This window comes from Acomys minous (assembly GCF_964271855.1).
Source record: "Acomys minous genome assembly, chromosome: 19".
NCBI lineage: Eukaryota > Metazoa > Chordata > Mammalia > Rodentia > Muridae > Acomys > Acomys minous.
Window position 1 is genome coordinate 7,576,069 of NC_140499.1, and position 20,201 is coordinate 7,596,269.

General features: G+C 43.0%; 1 protein-coding gene across 4 annotated transcripts in view; it reads right to left on the minus strand.

Moving 5' to 3' along the window:
• The window catches only part of FNDC3B (fibronectin type III domain containing 3B), a 289,830-nt gene that overhangs the window by 124,717 nt on the left and 144,912 nt on the right, over positions 1-20,201 (minus strand). For all 4 annotated transcript variants that reach the window (XM_084769310.1, XM_084769307.1, XM_084769308.1 and 1 more), the window contains exons 4-6: positions 14,557-14,633; positions 4,819-5,062; positions 922-1,212 (exon numbers count right to left, since the gene is read on the minus strand). In XM_084769310.1, coding sequence (XP_084625436.1) covers positions 922-1,212; positions 4,819-5,062; positions 14,557-14,633 — 612 coding nt within the window. The remainder of the gene's footprint in view (positions 1-921; positions 1,213-4,818; positions 5,063-14,556; positions 14,634-20,201) is intronic.

Here is a 20,201-nt window from a genome sequence, read left to right on the forward strand (position 1 = left end):
ACACTCAATATCCTCCTCGGCCTCCGTATGCAGTTACAGAAGCAAGCAGCCACATTGACATGACACATATTCTGACCTCCCCCACCACACTCACAAACATGTACACACAAGTCCCCTCCACACATACACACAAAAGGCTGGGTGTCAAGTCAGTAATCTGCGTCTGATGCTTGTTCTTTGCCTGCCAGCATATATTTCTACTTATAAATTCATAAGTATAAACTCATACACCTTTTATATGTCTATGTTTTTTAGCCACACATATGCATGTCTATATGTCTACAGGAAAAACCTTTTTTCTCCTGTTGCAGTGAAAATGACTTCCTCTAAGATTCACCTACAAATGTAATTAGAAGTAGGCATGCCCCTCCCCCCACATCTCTCCTCACAAGATTAAGCTACAAAGTGCACACACCCTTCTGAGCTGCTGTCTCTGCTAATGGCGAGCCTGATTCTGCACCTCATTTCGGTCTGTGAAAGGCTCAGCGAGGACGCCAAAGGACATCCAGGGACACCCTTACGTGACACTCAACAAGAATGTTCTCCTGCCATGCATGGTCAACTTCGCTACAGCATCAAATAACTACTGCTGCTTTGTGTAATTACTTGGAGTTAGAATTAGCCCATGCTTGCTAGAAAGAGATTCAATTTGATTTCTTCCATCTCTCTCAACATAGCATGAAACAGCAGAAGCAGGCCAATGTGAAAACAATTTCCAATACTGTTTCTGAGATGAAGTCAAAAGTTGCATGGCAGAGTAATTTTTAAAAAAAAAATCACATAAAAAATAAACACTACAGTAGTCTTTACTTACTAAGAAAGGGTTAAGGTTCCACCTGTTCCCAGAAAAAAACTACCCGCCATGAAATAAAGGTAGCCCATGAAAAATGGCGCCCTCAAAATGCCCGTGTCTGCAATTACCTTGCAAGTCCGAATCACTGGACTTTGGGCTGCTTCTTGCTCTTCGCTCGGCCTTCTTGATCCCGGGCCCGCCGCCGCTGCCACCTCCCCCTCCTCCACTGCTCCCGGCACTGTGGCCTTTTCCATAGCCATTGTACACTGTGGCACAGTTGCTCTTGTAGATGGTAGAAGGTGGGCTGTTGAGGCGGTTCTGACGGTCAAGCTGGCGGTCCTTGAGTTTTTTGTGTGGTGGTTTGTTATACTGGTCTTCTCGCGTGATGTAGCTCGACATTCCGTACAGTGGGATAATTTCTAGAGTGAACATGTGTGATAAATACAAGCTCAGTCTATATCCACCATAGTGAGGGACCGAAAGGTCAAATAACCTGACCCCAGGAGGAAGCAACGCAAAGCATTATTGCATACATTATAAAACATGCTTTAAACATTGCTGGATACATTATGTTTTTATAGTATTTGTATTCCTTTCCAACTATTCAAGAGGATATATTAAAAACAGTGCAGTGTGTTTAGAATTTCCTGTACGTTGTGGAGAAAAAATGAAGACCAGGTTATGCGAATACTTTATGGGCTGGTGAATTTGTAACTAAATCTGATCTTGTCTTTCTCAGTGTCTTTAGTAGGTGCAATACATCTAAGGGAACAAGTGAAATACCCTTTGCATGTATGCATAGACTCAAAACATTTAAAAGCAAGCTGTGCTTGGAGATACAGCAATGTTTCTATTGCAAAGTCCAGAGGTAACCATGGTCTAAAGAACTTATTTGGGGCATTAAAAAAACAGCAACAATTGGAGAGAAGTATTAAAGAAAATAAAATGATATAATGTGGCTAAATGTAACCAGACACAAAATGAGAGGAGAAGGGCTGTAACAAAGAACAACCATCTCAGGCTGGAGAGATGGCTCAGTGGTTTAGAGCACCGCCTGCGCCTCCAGAGGTCATGAGTTCAATTCCTAGCAACCACATGGTGGCTCACAACCATCTATAATGTGATCTGATGCCCTCTTCTGTAGATAAAGCGCTCATATACAATAAATAATAAATAAATAAATCTTTAAAAAAAAAAGAACAACCATCTTTGAGTCTGGAGCTAAACTAACAGCTATCATTTTAAACTTTTCTCTTAGAGGGACAGGTGGAGGACAAAAGTGAGTGGCTTTCTGCTTCACTGTGTGCACTTCAAACAAGCAAAGGAGAAGAGAGGAAACTCAACATTTCTTATGGTCTTAGGGAAGCCATTTTATTTTACTCAGATAAATTTGTAAAAATTTTTATGCTTACTAGCATTTTGCCTGCACATATGTTTGTGCACCACATGTGTGCCAATGGGGTCCAGAAGATTGTTGGGCCCCTGGAACTGGAAGTACAGACAACTGGTGAGTTACCACTCAGGTGATGGGAAGCAACTCTAGGGCCTTTAGAAGAGCAGCCAGCTCTCTTTCCCTTACTGGGTTTTTAAAAGATGCATTTACTTTTGTGTGTGCCGCCTGTGTGCCACAAGAGGCCAGGAGACAGTGCTGGACCACTGGAACTTACCCCAGTGAAGAACCTGGGAACTAAACTCTGGTCCTCTGTGAGAGCAGGAAGTGCACTTAACCACTGAGCCTCCTTCCAGCCAAGAAACTTAAGTGTGATCATTTCAAAAAGATTATAGAACATTACATATTACATAAAACATAACTTATATAATATAAAAATAATATTTAAAATAAATAATTCCTTATAACTATATTTAGGCATCAGTAATAGGACTTCTCAAATATTCAGTAACTGTATAAGTTTTATGTCACTTGTGAGCATAAAAACGAGAGGAATAACTATAATTTCTAAGGATGAGCAACCTAAGGCAAGACAGTGCCTGGCAGGAAAGCATAGGAAACTATATAATTTACCTAATAATCAATTCTTCAAACATAAAACCCCACTATTCATTTCCTTTCTGTCCACACAGCTCATTTACATTTCTACAAGACAGCCAGTGCGGACTAGGGAATGTGAGAAAACAAGTACAGCCATACTCAGAAAGGACGCGATTAAATGACTACGCTAACATATGTCGGCAGCTAGCAAGCACTCAAGCAGCACAAGGCTTGAGAGTTACAGCAGTCACCATGGACACGAATATAAGAACCATTTAAGGCATGGTGAGAATTTTCTAAACTTTCATGGTTCCAGGAGTTAATGTCTAATTGCTTTTAGGTACAGAAATCAGGAGGAGACTCAACAGATGTTTCTGGAAAATGCAAATTTTGTTTTATTACAACCATTACTTTGAAGCAAAAGATGGCACGTTCATTATTTGTATGTTACCGACCAGTGTCATTTTAATGAGATTGGATAAAATACACTACACTGTCAAGGGAAGAGTGAACAATGCTTATTTAATTCTAATGATGGTTTGAGTCACAGTTTTACGTGCCGTAAGACTACAAAGGCCATCACTTAGACAGGAGTACCGTCTAGGCATCCCAGAGAATGACTGCTAAAATAAGGCAGGTCGGAGAACATCATCAGACTGTGAGTCAGGAGCCAGAACTGTCAGGGCCATCACAGCCAACCAGACACTCTGTCCAACTCTCAAGTACTTAATATGGATTCTGCTCAGCACTAAATACATTTTCACAAATTAATTAACTGACTGGGATACATGCCTATAATCTCAACACCTGGGAGGAAGAGGCAGGAATTTAAGATACTTTACATTTAAGATGAATCTGGGCTCCACAGTGAGACCATATCTCAAAAAAACAAAACAAAACAAACCCCCCCCCAAAACAAAAAGAAACATTTTTTCTATTTGTCTTTATATGATGCTTGATGGGGGGGGGGGTGCTTATGTCACTAAGATGAAAAAAGATATCAAATTAATAAATGATTGACGTGGCTGGTGATATTAACTCATGTTTTCCTATGACCCTCCCACGTCCTTTTATGAAAGCATGTTAAATTTCTTATGACTATCAAAACAAACAAAATAATAAAATTGTATTCCTATGTTACAATAGGATACTTCATTTAAAATATTCATCTCTGATTTCTCTTTTGTTAATGAGAAAAAAAAAAGACAGGGAGAAAGGAGAAGTAAAAAGAAACAAGTGGGAAACTCACACAGAAACCCTGTAGGAATTCCTCCGAGCCAGTGTAATAAACGTTTACAGCAGTAAAAAGCTGCACTTGAGAGTGAGAAGTGCCTTCTGCAAAGACTGAGCTGAAGGCTAGCCCACCTCACTCACTACCTGGCTTCCGAGCATCCACTCGGATAGTCAAGAACTTCAGGCTAAACCAACACCAAGGTCAGAACGTTAAAACACCGCGCCAAGAACCCTGAGAGTCTCTTCCTTTCTAGGTGAGTATTTGTCTAACAACCAGTGACACTGTGGCTAAAGTAATGGCTGGCTCAAACTAAACACCGCTGCAGGAGGGCCACACCATGGCAAGATGACTGTTGAGCTCTGCCAAGATGGATCTTTTGGAAACCCTGAAGGGCACTGAGACTTCATAATCTTCTAACGTTTGAAAGGGGCCACAAATCATTTCAATTTCCCTTCTCCTGGCAGACCGTAATGGTGCCAAAGAAATAATGGGCCCAGCTCTGCCTCGGGCCACTGTTACATAAACACATATCAACGGGCATAGGAACACAGGGCAAATGGCTGTCTCGCTTCTAGAACAAAGATGAGCTATGCTATGGCTTGCTCTTGGTGAGGTGGAAGCAGGAAGTGCCATTACCCACCCACGATGCCAAAGGATTCCTAGGGGGCAGAATCCAAGATGACGGATGGTTCCAGTTAGGTCGCTTTCCACCTCGCTTTTTCCACAGGAGATAAAGGGGAGAGGGAGGGCTCCCGAATTCCTGCAGGGTAGCCAGTTACAACACATTTGTAACCTACTCACCTTGCTCACTATATATGGTGGGGGGCAGGTGATGCTGAGGGAAGAACTGTGGTGGCATATCTCCAGGCACGGTGACAGGTGGATAGTAAGCTGTGTGCGAGTTCTGAATGAAGTGCGGGTGATGAGTCAGGTAAGGGGGCAGGTGGTGAGTTGGAGACATGGCTGAGGGATAGCTCGGTGGGTAACACTCAGGAGACTGGGGTGTGACCACCACCCGGCGGACTCCGGTACTGTCTTCAATCACCTGCGGAAGGAAGCAAAAGGATTGGCCATAGCATATCCTATTAGCAAGAACACCCATGGATACCAAAGTATTACAACTTCCCTGTTAACTATACAGAGGAATTAGTAACTTGCCCATTGATTGAATGATTGTGACTCCATGAAACATTTTGGAAAACCATTATCTTGCTAGTAAATCTTGGATTTGTCATTAAATTTTTATGGCCATAAAAATTTTACTGGACAAGTAAATTGAATATGTGTTTAAACTGATGGTGGGAGTAACTTTGTATATAACCATAAACTCAGTGGTTTTGCAGAGAGAGACGCTAGGGGTCATGTAATGCTTCCAGGGCTGGCCTTCAAGACCTGTCTGACATTTACTCTATTTCTGCCTTTGTCCACACAAGTCCGTGGATATTAGAAAACAAAGGGAACGCTGATGTCAAAAGCTACTGAAGTACCATTTACATGGACTATGAATGTGGACAAAATGAAAGGCTTCTGACCAGTGAAAACTTGAGCAATCTCAAGTCAAGATGGTCAAATTTGTACCAGGTTGTCCTCATTTCAACCAAGAACCCTGGCGTAGATAGTAACAGGCAGGACAACATGTCCAATCAAACCTCTCGCCTGTGCTTTTCCGAAACACTGGGCAGTTCTCTCAAGGAAGGCAAACAGGACAGAACAATGCGATAGTTAGTGCTCGCCTGGCCAAACAGCCTTAATACACAGAAGCAAAGACACAGTGCAAATGGTGGACACCACAGTGAAAAGCAAAGCTGTGAGGTGCTGTACAAAGTGAAAGCGTGTGACAGGGATACAGGGGCTTCAGAGAACTGCAGCACTGAAACGGCTGATGGGATGGGCTCTAGGTTGGGGGCCTGTGAGGAAGCAGACCATAGAATAAACTAAGGAGGCAGAGGGTGTGGCTCAGTTGTAGAGGAAAGGGGCCTGGCTTTGGTCAAATTAAAGAGAAGCACATACTCTCCCATATACACGTTAAACCAGGGACCCAGGACCAGGCTCACCAGGGACCCAGGACCAGGCTCACCAGGGACCCAGGACCAGGCTCACCAGGGACCCAGGACCAGGCTTACTAGGGACCCAGGACCAGGCTCACCAGGAACCCAGGACCAGGCTCACCAGGGATGCAGGACCAGGCTCATCAGGGACCCAGGACCAGGATCACCAGGGACCCAGGACCAGGATCACCAAAACTTGGTTGAGCCAATCATTTAAGACAATGAGGCACACATTCTGACAGGCTTTATTTTTGGTTTCTTTTTCTTTTGAATGCTTGGAATTGAATCTATATATTGATAATAATTATTTTCATTGCATTTCGGGAGGTTGATAACAGGACAAAATAAAATAATTTGTCTCTAACAAAAACATACCCTAAGTTTAGTTTCATTAAGACAAACAAAAACCAGTATTGCTAAAACCAAACTGGCAAGTCTAAAGGTATTCTGACTTGAATTAACAGCCATTGGTTAATTTTTTAAAAAACGGGGCTGGAGAGACAGCCCGGTGGTTAAGAGCACTGGCTGCTCTTCCAGAGGATCCACATGGCAGCCAACAACAGCCCAGACCTCCAGCTCCAGGGATTCAATGCTGTCCGTGAACCCTGTGGGCAACCTACACACATGATGAACATAAACACACATAGGTGTGCATAAATTAACATAAAATCCTCTACTGTGCTAACATGTCATCACACTCAGCATTCGGTCCCTGAAATGAAGGCTCTGACTCATCCTCCCACCTCACCTCAGGGCGACCTGCCCTGCCCTGAGGTCTGGAATAAAGGTAACCGCTTCTGGGGCTCGGCCAGCTGATCGTGTAAGCGCCTTATGAACCTGCAGCTGGTGTTTACAAGCAGTACAGCAGGGTTTGGAGCAGGCGCAGACTGAGGGTGTCTCCCCGTCTGTCTCACACTTGGGGCATGAGCACACTTGCCTAGAGCACGCTTCCTACAACTGCAACCGGATGCTGCAGATGCTTCTTAGCAGTGACACAGAAATGGCTACCCCAGTGCTCTCCTTCCCTCTCTGCCTTCTACAAGCTAGGAGACAAAAGGAAGGCAGAGTCCAGGTGCTCCAGCTTCCTAAGACGTTCTTTCCACCTACAAGGTCCAGAGAGGCAAAGAATTCCCGGAGGGAGGTTCTTCTACTCTTCCCCCAGGAGCAGCAATGTGGACGTCACTGATGGAATAGAGGAGACAGGGGGCCCTTACCAAGAATGACACGCTCGACAGTGGTAGTTGTAATTTAAATAATTTATTCTCATTTATTATAATTTCTGGCTTGATGTAAGCATATTACTTTTTTAAAGTTCATCAAAAAAACTCTAACAGAAGTAATCCTAATGGGCAAACAAAAATAAATGACACACAGAGCTAAAAAACTGTCTTCCTATTCCCGTTATAAGAACATCTGTCCTTTGAAAATTGTTTCTAATAATTTATAAAATAAATTTACACTAAAGAATAAATTATCTTTATATATACACAACAGGTTTCTAGCCAAAAAATAAGTAGTGTTATAAAGCCTCAAACTGATGCATATATTAAAAAGTGCCTGAAGCCTATTCTAATTATCCTGAATTATTCTGTGGTAGTTGTGAAAGATATTTACATGTACACACAGTGTAAGACACCTTCAGAAACCCACTCTTGCCCAAACCAAGCCTGTCTTTCATCCTCCCAAAAGGAAGTATTAATTCTAAAGTAAGTATAAAAAACAAAACTACATAATGATAATTCCCTTACTGCTGTCTTATTACACAAATTACAGCACACTTTGCTAATCAAATTCAGTCACGAACTCTACCTAAGGAAATGCTTCTCAAGTTTCCCTAAAGAATAAGCAAAGGCAGAGGAGCTTAGTGAGAAGGCAACTTCAGAAATGGTGCTAGTATCGTCTCTGTTTAATAAAAGTAATTCAGAAATGCATATATCATCCTAGTAGAAGAAATCAAACATCTGAGAGAATTTAGCTCAAAATTCCCAAGGCAAGAAAATATACCTTCAATCTCCTTAGATAACTCCTGAAAAACAGTCCTTTCCTTTTGGGGTGAATGAAATTACAGCGATGTCTGGAGGCAGACAAGCACATATTCAAGTCAATGCCAACTTGCTGATGCTGCCGCTGCTAAAGCTAAATATGCAAAGGTGAAGGAAGAACTAGCCTGGGTTTCAGGAAGTACTACTACAAAACCCTAAATAGGATGACGCGAGAAAGCAAAGAGTGCTTCATCCAAACTTATCCCCAACTCTGTGGCTCAGCATCTCTAGGGACGCACAGAACTCTGGGAAAGGTGATTATGCCCTCAGATGACCACATACCATGAGCTGCCCTGTGCACCCCTCCAAGGCCCCTCTCAAGTTCCTACACTTAGGTGTCAAGGCTCAAGGCCTCAGATTGTGTGTGCAGGTGGACTCGAACCCAAAGCGAGATGAGGACACAAGGCCGACCTCAGATGTGACCTAAGGATACACTCATTTATTGGGCAGAAACAGGTGCCTTGGAAAACATTCTGCCACCAGCCAGAGCATTGGTGGCTACTTTGGCATTGTTACTTATCAAAGCCTGTATGTTCCCATATCATAACAGTGTTGCAGAAATATTAACTATATTTAGGCTCAACACAACTACAAAGCGATTCTGGTGAACGGTACCATACTCACATTGTTATTGAATTTGTTGAGACGGCAACAGAACTTAGGAAATCATTGTTTTAAAAAAATGCCTGGCCCTTCTATTTTGGAATAGCTTGTCTTCATATCTGCAAGTCTTATATTTTGCATTTTAAAATGCTTCAGCACACTGCCAACACATTCCTTAGCTCATGAAGTGGTTGAGATCCCTCAGGGGCTAGTGAGATGGCTCGGCAGGAAAAGGAGTCTGAGGATCTCAACGGCAGACGGAGAAAACGGACTCCCATGGGCTGCCCTACGGTCTCCACACACATGCCACACGTAAGTGTACACTGCTTAAGAAATCCACTCTGGGACGTATCCCTTGGACTAATGTCTCGATATCAGTGAGTATATACCATTTGTCTCTTTTTGCTTCTGGGTGAACTCACTTACTATGATAATTTCTAGTTCAATCCATTTGTCCACAAATTTCAAGAATTCCTTGTTTTTAATAGCTGAGTAGTATTCCATAGTGTAAATGTACCACAGTTTCTTAGTCCATTCTTCTACTGAGGGACACTTAGGCTGTTTCCATGTTCTGGCTATTATGAATAAAGCAGCTATGAACATGGTTGAGCATATGTCCCTGTTGTGTGGTAGGGCATTTTCTGGGTATATTCCAAGGAGTGGGATAGCTAGATCTTGAGGAAGCCCTATTCCCAGTTTTCTGAGAAAGCATCAGATAGCTTTCCAAAGTGGTTGTACTAGTTTGCATTCCCACCAGCAATGAAGGAGTGTTCCTCTCTCTCCACATCCTCGCCAACATGTGGTGTCACATGAGTTTTGGAAAGTGGATCAGAGGAGAGGGCATCCTATTGAGACTTTAGGTGAGAGTAGCATGGAAGGATCCACAGGGTCCTGGAAACCTACAAGAAGAACTTTATGACAGGCAGATCTGGGTCGTGGGGTCCTCCTCAAACTAAGGCACCAGCCAAGGTGAATATAGGCAGTAAACTTCGAACCCCTACCCAGACCCAGCCAATGAAAGGGATATTCTCCACCGTTGAGTGGAGAGTGAGATCTGACTCTCACACAAACTCTGATGCCCCTTTTCTGACCACGTCCCCTGGAAGGGGAAACCTCGCAGCACTCAGAAGAAGGATAGCAAGCTACCAAGAAGAACTCGATACTCTAAGAGCATATATAGGGGGAGGAGGTCTCCCTCAATCACAGACATAGGGGAGGGGAGAAGAGGGGAAGTGGGAGGGAGGGAGGAATAGGAGGATACAAGGGAAGGGCTAACAATTGAGATGTAATATGAATAAATTAATGAAAAAATGAAAAAAAATCCACTCTGATGCTACTCAGTCAACACCTATCACATACTAAGGTCAGTATAGGTCATGGACGTCTGTTCATGAAACCAGCTTCAAAGACTGTGTAAAACAAGAGTCTCTTTAACTATCAAATATTGTAACTCAAAAGGTTGAGGAAGTTTATTTTTTTCCTTTAAAAAATTATCAGATGAGCTGTGGAGACGGCTTGGTGGTTAAGAACATGTGCTGCTCTTCCCAGAGGACCAGGATTTGATTGCCATCGAGCACACAGCATCTCACAATCATCTCATTCTAGTTCCAGGACACCTGATGCCCTCTTACGGCCTCTGCGGGCACTTGACAGATAAGCAAGGACACACTGGTACACATAAGTAAAAATAATTTTTAAAAAACAAAGTGATGTTATTACTTTGTAAATAAATGCTGTATCAACTAATAAAGTCAAATGTACTGAGCACAGTGTAGATCAAATACTTGAGAAACCATTTCTGGATGTAACACTGTTCCAATTCTACCATGAACATGAACCATCGCTCTTGTATGTAAGTGAAGAACAGGATTCTAACCAAGAGAATAGTCAATGCCAAACGGCTGGGCCCTGTTGTAGCTTAGGATGGCTTTGGAGATGTAATCACATCACATCGTGGTAACGTACAAAACCAACAGAATTGCCTGGTCTGGATTAGAATAGACTCAAGAGGCCCTCAAGTTCCTTCCTTCCTCTGTAAGATAGAAGTGGCCCCACCATGCAGCAAGTGTTGATAAACGCCTGTGATGTGCCAGGCCCCTTTCAGAGAACTGGGCAGCAATCCACTGATGAACGGTAACGGAAATGCCCCACCTCTATTGAGCTCCAGTGTTAAAACACAGCAATGGCTCATATTCTGACAAGAGATGCGCCCAAATAAATAACCGGCTGGCACAGGGCTCCTCCACCTGGGTCTGTGTGCCCTCCTGCTGACCCCGTATTCTGTAATCCGATGATGCCACCACCACAGAAACTAAACCAAGAATACTGACCAAAACATTGTAAGGTGTGCCTGTTACTGACAAAGCTGCCTCCCCAGCCCCAAATTTCATTTATACACTCATTAAGAACTTTGTGTATACCAGCTAATATACTATGTGTTAAAATACAATTCACACAATGTAATGACAGCTCTTGGGGATACATATGAGATGTTTTATCTTCTGTGACAGAGACAGGACAAAGCACCCTTTGGTGTTGGAATAACAGAATGGCTATTTTCGATTGGCCATTCTTAAAGGACTGCCTCTACCAGGGCGGCCATGGAGCAGAAAGAGTGGCTGAACTGGAAGATAGACAGGAGCTCTGAGTATTTCAAATGGCAAAATAAGGGTACAAATACACCCGAGAAAAGTTATTTTCTAGAAACAAATCTTTGCCATGCTGAAACGTGGTTGACCGAACAGCATGAAGGTGAGCAAGGCTCATGACAATGCTTCACCCACAAGCTACACGACTCTACTTGTAAGTGAACTATGGACCCAAGTAAGAGACGCATGTGTGCTTCAGGGCTGGACACTGGGGAGGAAACGGAACTGACCGGTTCTAAGCACTCCTGACAAGCATCCAGTGGAACTGAGGCTTCTCTTTTGTTTTTAAGGTTGTGGTTCTTTCTGGACTGGCTGGTCTTATACCAATTGACACACAAACTAGGGTTATCTGAAAGGAGGGAGCCCCAACTGAGAAAATGCTTCCATAAGATCTGGCTGTAAGGCATGTTCTTAATGGGGGGGGGGCCATTGTGGGTGGGATCACCCCTGGCCTGGCAGTCCTGGGTTCTATAAGAAGCAGGCTGAGCAAGCCAGTAAGCAGCACCCCTCTATGGCCTCTGCATCAGCTCCTGCCTCCAGGTTCCTGTCCTGTTTGAGTTCCTGCCCTGACCTCCTTCAATGATGAACAGTGCTAAGGAAGTGTAAGCCAAATAAACCTCTCCCTCCCCAACTTGTTTTTGGTCATGGTGTTTCAATACAGCAATAGTAACCATAACATTTTCTTTCCACAACTTCATGGCAACTATGTTTCTTGCTCCTTAGATAGCTTAGTCATGACAAACTTCCCTAGACCTTCTTCACTGGGTTCCAGCTTTGAACTGTGAAATTTGTACAGCCCTAGAAGAGTCACATGCATTCTACTGCCTTCTAAATTCAATTACATATTAACTTATTTTCTCAGACACTTCACTGTGATATTTTGTTAGGTACAATCTGTTAGATGGCCACGGGGATGCACATCTTTTAATCTCAGCACTTGGGAGGCAGAGGAAGGAGGAGGACTGAGTTCGAGGCCAGCCTCGTCCACAAAGTGAGTCCAGGATAGCCAGAGAAACCCTGTCTCAAAAAATAAACAAACAAACAAAAAAGATACAATCTATTGCTGAAGGTTAGTAAAGGCTCAAGCCCACCCTGTGCTCTACAGCCCACCTGAAACAGAGCTTCAGGCTGAGGAGGAAGTCAGGGACAGAGACTTGCCCTTGCTGGCTTCCACTCCTAGCCCAGAAAGGTCATCTACCAAACACAGGTGGCCACAGCCTCATAGATTGCTTCCTCAGAGTCCCTTTTCAATTCTAAATCAAGTACTCCGTTCCTCCTATACACTTACGGATGCTCTATCCCTTTCTAGCAGGACTGTCTGTCACCTGGGAAGGACTGAGAGTGTGCTTCAATCATGAGGGTACAGCTCTCTACTTAAAAATTTTAATAAGAATTCTTTCAGAATCAGAAATATCCTAAGGTAGAAAGTTCCTCCCCCCTCCCCCTCCCCACCCCCAGGACTACCAATAAATGCTCTGTGTTTAATATAACAACAGCAACACCACTAGCAAGAGGCACAGCTTTGCCCCCATTAGAGTGTCCAATTTTAACTGGTATTCCTTAATGGCCTTTAGCATAAAGGGAGGTGTTATTTTTGCTGTCATAATGGTGAGAACCATACTGTGTTCAATGGAACGAAACACTTTCCCAAAATCAATGAGCATGGGACAGAGCAGAGCTCTGACCTCCCTTGTTCCTTTCTCTTAACTGACTGGTGACAGGAATGCCCTCCATCTCCTTCCCCACCTCACCACCGCCCGCCCCATCCCCCTCACGCCCCTCCCATCAGGAACCTGGTCTGTACCTTTCTTTTCCTCTAGTGATTCTTACATACAAGGACTTGTGTGAAACAAGTCACTTATTTACAACAGCTGGAAAACTGGCCAACAATCTGGCAACTCAAAAATGTCAAATTGGCTCACATGAAAGTAAGGGTGGAAAAAAGATGAAATTATAGTGTTTGCAGTATGCCTTGCATGGTGAAGAAATGGCTCTGTTTTTCACATCAAAGGAAGAGAAATCTTTGTTGATTCTTGCCTGAGCTTCAACAATTTTCCTAAGTAGGTGCCAATTTTTTCTTTCTATAAAAAACAATAACAAAACAAAACCCCAAACCCCAAAAACATTAATAAAAGAAAACTGATTTTTCAGTACTTTTAAGATATAGGCAGAGGTGCCAAGAAAAAAAATTTCAAAGGAGGGCAGTTTGGGGTATGACCTAAAAAATACTAATAGTGATTATCATGGTGTTATCACAAAATTAAGCACTGTAATGGGTTTTTTTTCCTGCCCTTCTGAGGTTTTTCTCCCAATTTTCCCAATGCATGTATGATGTCATTGCAGTTGGAGAACAACCAGTCAATGAAGAAGGAAGAAACTTAATTAGTGAGAGATGACAAGGTGTAAGGATTGGCTGAGCCTTGGGCAAAAATTCAGACCATGCAGATATCCCCTAAATCTCAGGCACCCCAACCCTGGCTCCAACTGACTGCCTCTTATCCAGGCACCTATGTAAGATTTCCCCTTTAAAATTTTATCTTGAGCTGAATGTGGCAACGGGTCCCTGGAACCCAACATTTAAGAGATAGACACAAGAGGATCTGGCTACATGACGTGTTTGATGCCAACATGAGATATTTGAGTCATAGGACAGATGTGAGGAGCAGAACTGATCCTGGCACTTCAGTTTGCAAGACCTGGGAAGCATCAAGCAGCATCATAAACATGACAGCAATCTCTCCTGGTCATACTTATAGTCAACTGACACACTGAGAGTAGAGGATTTCAGCTGAAGACGTGCGGCCATCAGATGGCCCATGGCATGTCTGATTACTGACTGATACAGGAGGGCCCAGCTCACTGGGAGGCACCAAGCACTAAGTAGGCAGGCCTGAGATACATAAGAAAGGCAGGTGAGTGTGAGACAGGAAGCAAGCCAGTAAGCAGCATGCTGTGCTTCTGCTGTAGTCCCTTCAACTCCATGACAGACTGTAAGAACTTTTAGGCTAAAATAAACCTTTTCTTTGCCAAGTTGCTTTGGGCGGTGTTTTTGATGGCAACGGAAAGCAAACAAGGACACAGTCCTAGTGCTAGGGTAACCACATTAGCTCCTGAAGGATGTTTGTTAAGCCTTGACATATGTTTTGCTGGAACACTAACAGTGTATTGGTGAGGAGAGATGCCAGTCACATGTCATACCTGTGAGATATAACCTGGAGGCACATGGATGGGAGGAATGGACCCATTGGGTGACATCATGGGAACTTCAGCAGGCCCTGAAAGATAGAAGAGCAAAATATTAATAGATAAGAGACATGCATCATTCAACATAATTACTGGGGTATTTAATATGTGCAGTCTCTCTGCAATAATTGACATGCCATAACTACCTGAAGCCATGGGTGAAAAATCTTCCTGACTATACAACTCAAGGAAACAAAGAAAACACATACAAAAACACCAGCAACAAGAAGGTTATAACGACCTCTAGTAATATTTAACAACTCCCTATGGCCACAAATTCCATGAACCAAAAGTATGTTGTTGAAGCCAGCCTAACAGAATGGAACTGAAGCTTTTATTCCCCCTTTTAACAGTAAAAAAATATATCAGAATAGTTCAAACCTCTTTCTAACAAACTTCAACTCTACTTTTAAAAAATGAGTGTTATAATTATATATATAAACAAAATTTGAAATGAACACTCTTCAGGTTCAAATAGTTCCTATAAGCTTTGGATTTAAGGTTTTATAGCTATTTAATATAAATTATATATTATTTTTATTTTCAATAATTTATTAGAACATACCATTAATGTAAAAGGTATATCATCTTTAAGACACTCCAAACAAGCTAGATCGGTTATGCAGTCCTTTAATCCCAGCTAACTGAGAAGCTAAGTCTGGAACATCTCAAATTCAAGGCCTGTCTGGGCAGCTTTATAAAACCCTACTTCAAAATAAAAGGTTGGGGTGTTTTTAAAACGCTTTGGGGTTTAGCTCAGTGGTAGAACACTTGTTTAATATGTACAAGATCCTAGGTTCAATCCCCAATATCATAAATAAAAATAAAACAAAGTCAACCAGCTGTTTGGTCTGTCTCTCATTAACTAGGGAGAAAAATACATCATCTGCTAAAGTTAGGCATCAATAAGAATACTCATGCTAAATTAATTTCTACTTTTTCAAAGTAAAGCATTAAACTAACAGGAGTTAATTCATGAATGCATTTTCACTGTTGTTGTAGTTGCCCACCTACCCACCCTACTGGCTTTGGAAACAGGGTCTCATATAGTCCAGGGCCAGTCTGGGGCTCCCACCATGTCCAGGGCTTTGTGCCCTCTACAATGAATGCTAATCACATGAGCAAGGCAAACTAAGCAATGGCAAGGCTAACAGTCACCTGCAATATAGTTTGAGTTAATATTTCACTACAGAGTAACTGTCATATACCAACAACAGGCTCTACAGTTCAACAAATTTCCATACAAGTGGAGGAAACTTTGAACTTGCCTTCAGTAGCTCCTTCACAAAGAGTTACAGCCCACCCCCATGTCAGCCTAAAGCTGTGGGTTTCAATGAGAGATGTGACTTCCTGGCTCCAGGCACCATGCTGTTTGTTTGCTTTCTCCTGATGGGTGTTGTGTTGCAGGCAGTAAAACTGCCCAGCTGGAACCAAACCCAAGAGAAACACACCAGTTCACTTGGCAGAAGAAGACAGACTCTGTCACCCAGGCACTGCACTTACAAGTAAGCATAATACACTTTTCACATCACAGTGTGGCAACCTTGATAGGAGAGGGCGCAGTGGGGGGTGGGGGGTTGGCCTGACCGTGAATGAGCAGGCCTCCAAGTTTACAAAAAAACAGCACAAGCGCAGAAAGGGTGCAGAACATGAAGGAAAATTCCAAACGAGAGTTCCCTGCAACTTCATGGACAACACATCAAGTCACTGAACTAACTGACCACCTTGACACTTACAAACCAGTGACCTGATGTGGGTATGTAATCAAAATCAAAAAGTGTGACACACATCGCAGCTCAGTGTGGCAGCACAGACAGGGCTTTGCATTTTCTACTGTGCCCCCCTTACCAATACGGCGGGTCATTGCATGACACCTATTTATTTTTAAGTAGAGTTAAACTTACATGCCAACCACTAAAGATGTTGGTTTCCAAGTCCATGTTCCTCATCGGCTTGGGCATCTTTTTGCTTTGTTTTGTTTTGTTTTTGTTTTTTGTTTGTTTGTTTGTTTTTCAAGACAGGGTTTCTCTGTGTAGCCTTTGCTGTCCTGGACTCACTTTGTAGACCAGGCTGGCCTCGAACTCACAGCGATCCGCCTGCCTCTGCCTCCCAAGTGCTGGGATTAAAGGCGTGCGCCACCACGCCCGGCTCGGCTTGGGCATCTTTAACAAAGCCACATCTTTAGCAAGACAAACATGCATTTCCTTTATATCCTTACTTGATTCACTTAAAAAGAAACGTACTGTCTTTGAAATCCAAAACTCAGTGCACTCCCCAGTCTCATACCTCTGTGCACCCTTGAACAATGAACTTATTTAGTCTCTCTGAGCCTCACTTCTCGACAGTTGAAGGTGAAAATTAAAATGCCTACTTCATAAGGTCAGGCTTGGAGATTAAAGTCATGAATACCTGCCAAAGTGGCATGCGCACAATGAGCATTACTCTACAATGCTTTTGATCATCTTAACACCTTTGTTATTTTATATGTATAGGTGTTTTGTCTACATCTAAGACTGTGTACTATGTGTACATAAGGAGGGCAGAAGAGAGTATAATCTGCTAGGTCTCAAGTTACAGTTAGCTAACATGTAGACACTGGGACTTGAACCTGGGTCTTCTAGAAGAGCAACCAGTGCTTTTAACGACTAAGCCACCTCTCCAGCCCCAATACTCTTCTTGGTTGCTATTTGTTGCATTCTCTTTTTTGTTGTAATTATGCTATAAGGAATATGTTTTAAAAATACCATATACTCTTAGAATACATAAAGTCAACATGCGTACACAACACACACTATGTACTTAATGGGCAACCCTTCCTCAACACGTAAAATATCAAGTATTTCATGGCACAGGGAGTCAATGAAGTATGACTTTTTACTTATCAAAATGTATACAAAGCTAATACAAATACAAAGTCTCTTCATCCCAAGTATGACTGTAAAAACTGTTAAGGCCGTTTATGTAAAATGCTTTAAGGAGTGTGGGGCAAGCAAATGCTTTACAGCTGGGAATGTCTTCCTCCAGGCCTTGATCTCAAAGCGCTGCTAAAGGACAGACTCCGCATGCTTGGTTATCACCGTCATCAGAGCCATTTCAGCTTCTGAAACTCAACTGTGCTGCGCAACCTCAAGGTTGTTCTAGCTGCTGAAGTAAAACTGGCTCCCACAGGCTCTCTGGAGTTCACAAGCTAAGGAAACAAGGCCGCCTGCCTTCCTCACTAGTCCCCAGGGAGTGAGCTTTCCCTTCATCATCTAGGGATGCACTTCCCCTACTATGGCATATACATGCTCACCAAAACAAAACCCAAAGGGTTAGGGTTAGGGAGGAGTGGGGGTGAGGGGACTGGTCAAGCCACCAACACTGGCTAAATCCATAGTGGGGACATGGCTTTCAAACAAACTGACTTGTCTCTTGCCTATATAGGGAAATCATTAACCTATGAGACCTTTCAAATATTTTGAAACAATCTTGTAAAATGTCTGAAGTCTTACTTAAACACACTGGTTATATGCAGGTGGGTCTATGCAGTCATACAGAGATATGCACACATAAAATAAGGCAGAAGCTTACACAGTACAGCAAGGCTTTGGTTTGTTTGTAAGAACCGAGAAGTCTAGCTAGAGAGACAGAAACTATAACGCAGACAAATGGAAGCTGTCACACGTACAGCGTCTAGAACTGGAACCAGAATGTTTATTGAACCAAGCAGCTACATTTAAAAACAAAAACAAAAGCAAACCTTTGGGAAATCTGATAGAGTTCAGGGTTAGGCTGCGACTTCAGGAGCAAAAGTTCTTTATTCTCACTGAGTATCATGAGCTCTCAGATTGGTTTCAAAGCACTGTAGCTTCTAACTTCGCCAAAGCACTACCTCATCTGAGTGCTTCAACGTCGGCCATCGTTTGTTAATGAGTTCTCACTTATGTGTAGCAAACCTTGACACTGAAAAGTTAGAGAACAGCTTAGCTACCCACTCGGCTTAGCTACCCACTCGTATCACAGAAACTAAAGAAAGGCTCCAGCTCCAATACCCCTTCAGGGGCAACCCAACCACGGAGAGCTCCAGAGCTCCCCTCCAAGAACTTAGCACCACTGACTCCATGGCGGCAGTACCACTCAGCACACAGCACCGCCTGCCAAAACTAAAGCAAAGGCCTGATCCATCAAAGTCCATAGTTCTGGGAAAGTCTCTAAGTGTACCAGCCTTGCTTTTTAGTTCTGGTATTTCTGCTTCTGGCTAACTCTTCCGGTTGACTTTAGTATGTCAGCCCAGGACATGAGTTTTGTGCTTAAAAGCTCACCCTGCCTCAAACACCCAGTACAGTCACCAGGTAACTAATAAAGACTTTCTATTGGCTTAGACCCCTGGGCAAGCAGTCTTCTCTGGTGATTGCTTGACACTATCTTCAGAAGCCCCAGCTCTGAAGGAAGTAAACATAGCTCTTCTGACCATCCTAGTGACACTGAGGAATTCAGTAAAGGGAACTCTTGGACGAATCACTACTCAAATCAGCCTCAGATAAAATCAGTCATAAACAAATTACTTGTACGGATTTTGAGTCAAGTGGTCACCTTATATAAGTACCAAACATCTCACTGTTGTACTTTTCTCTAAATTGGTACTTGGACTTCCATATGACTATTTATGAATAATAGGGATACTACATGTGACAGTTATTCTTGGCTGTCAGCCCGACTACACTTTTAATTAACTAAAACCCAAAAATGTGCACTTGCTAGTTTTATGCCAACTTGACACAAACTAAAGTTACTGGAAAGGAGGAAGCCTCAATTGAAAAAATACCTCCCTAAGATTGGACTGCAGGCTATAGGGCATTTTCTTAATTAGTTATTGACAGGGGAGGACATAAACCCTGGTGGGTGGCACCACCCCTGGGCGGTGGTCCTGGGTTCTATGAGAAGCAGGCTGAGCAAGCCAGTAAGGAAGCAGCACCCTCCATGGCCTCTGCATCAGCTCCTGCCTCCAGCTTCCTGTCCTGCTTGATTCCCACCCTGACTTCAGGATGTGGAAGTGCAAGCCTTTCGTCCTCAACGTGCTCTTGGTCATGGTGTTTGAACACAGTATTAGTCACCTTAACTGAGAGAGAGGGTAGGTGCTAAAAATGCCTTAAGGAAATGTGTTGTTCTGTATGGGACTTTAAAAAAATTTAAACACAAAAAAGTCCAAGAATTGCACACCCATGCATGGTAGCGGCTAATACCCAGCCCTTGGGCAGAGGCAGTGGTGGGATGGCTGGACTACTCCAAGCTCCAGAACACCCTGGTTTACACAACGAGTTACCGCCAACCACAGCTACCTAGCATGACTGTCCCAGGAGAGAAAATCTAAAAACCTCAAAGAGGCAAGAAGAATAAACTTGGGCTTCTGTGTGAGATCATATGTAATGATCGACTTAAAACTGGACACAGATGTAAATAGATTCATGGAGGAAAACGGAAGTTCATCTTCATGACACTGCACGTGGTGAGAGAGACAAGTACAAGGAATACAAGAAAACCTGGACTCCATCAAAATTAAGACCTTTCTGCATTAATGCCATTGCTAAAGAAAAGAAAAAGCAAAGCAAAGCAAAACAAAA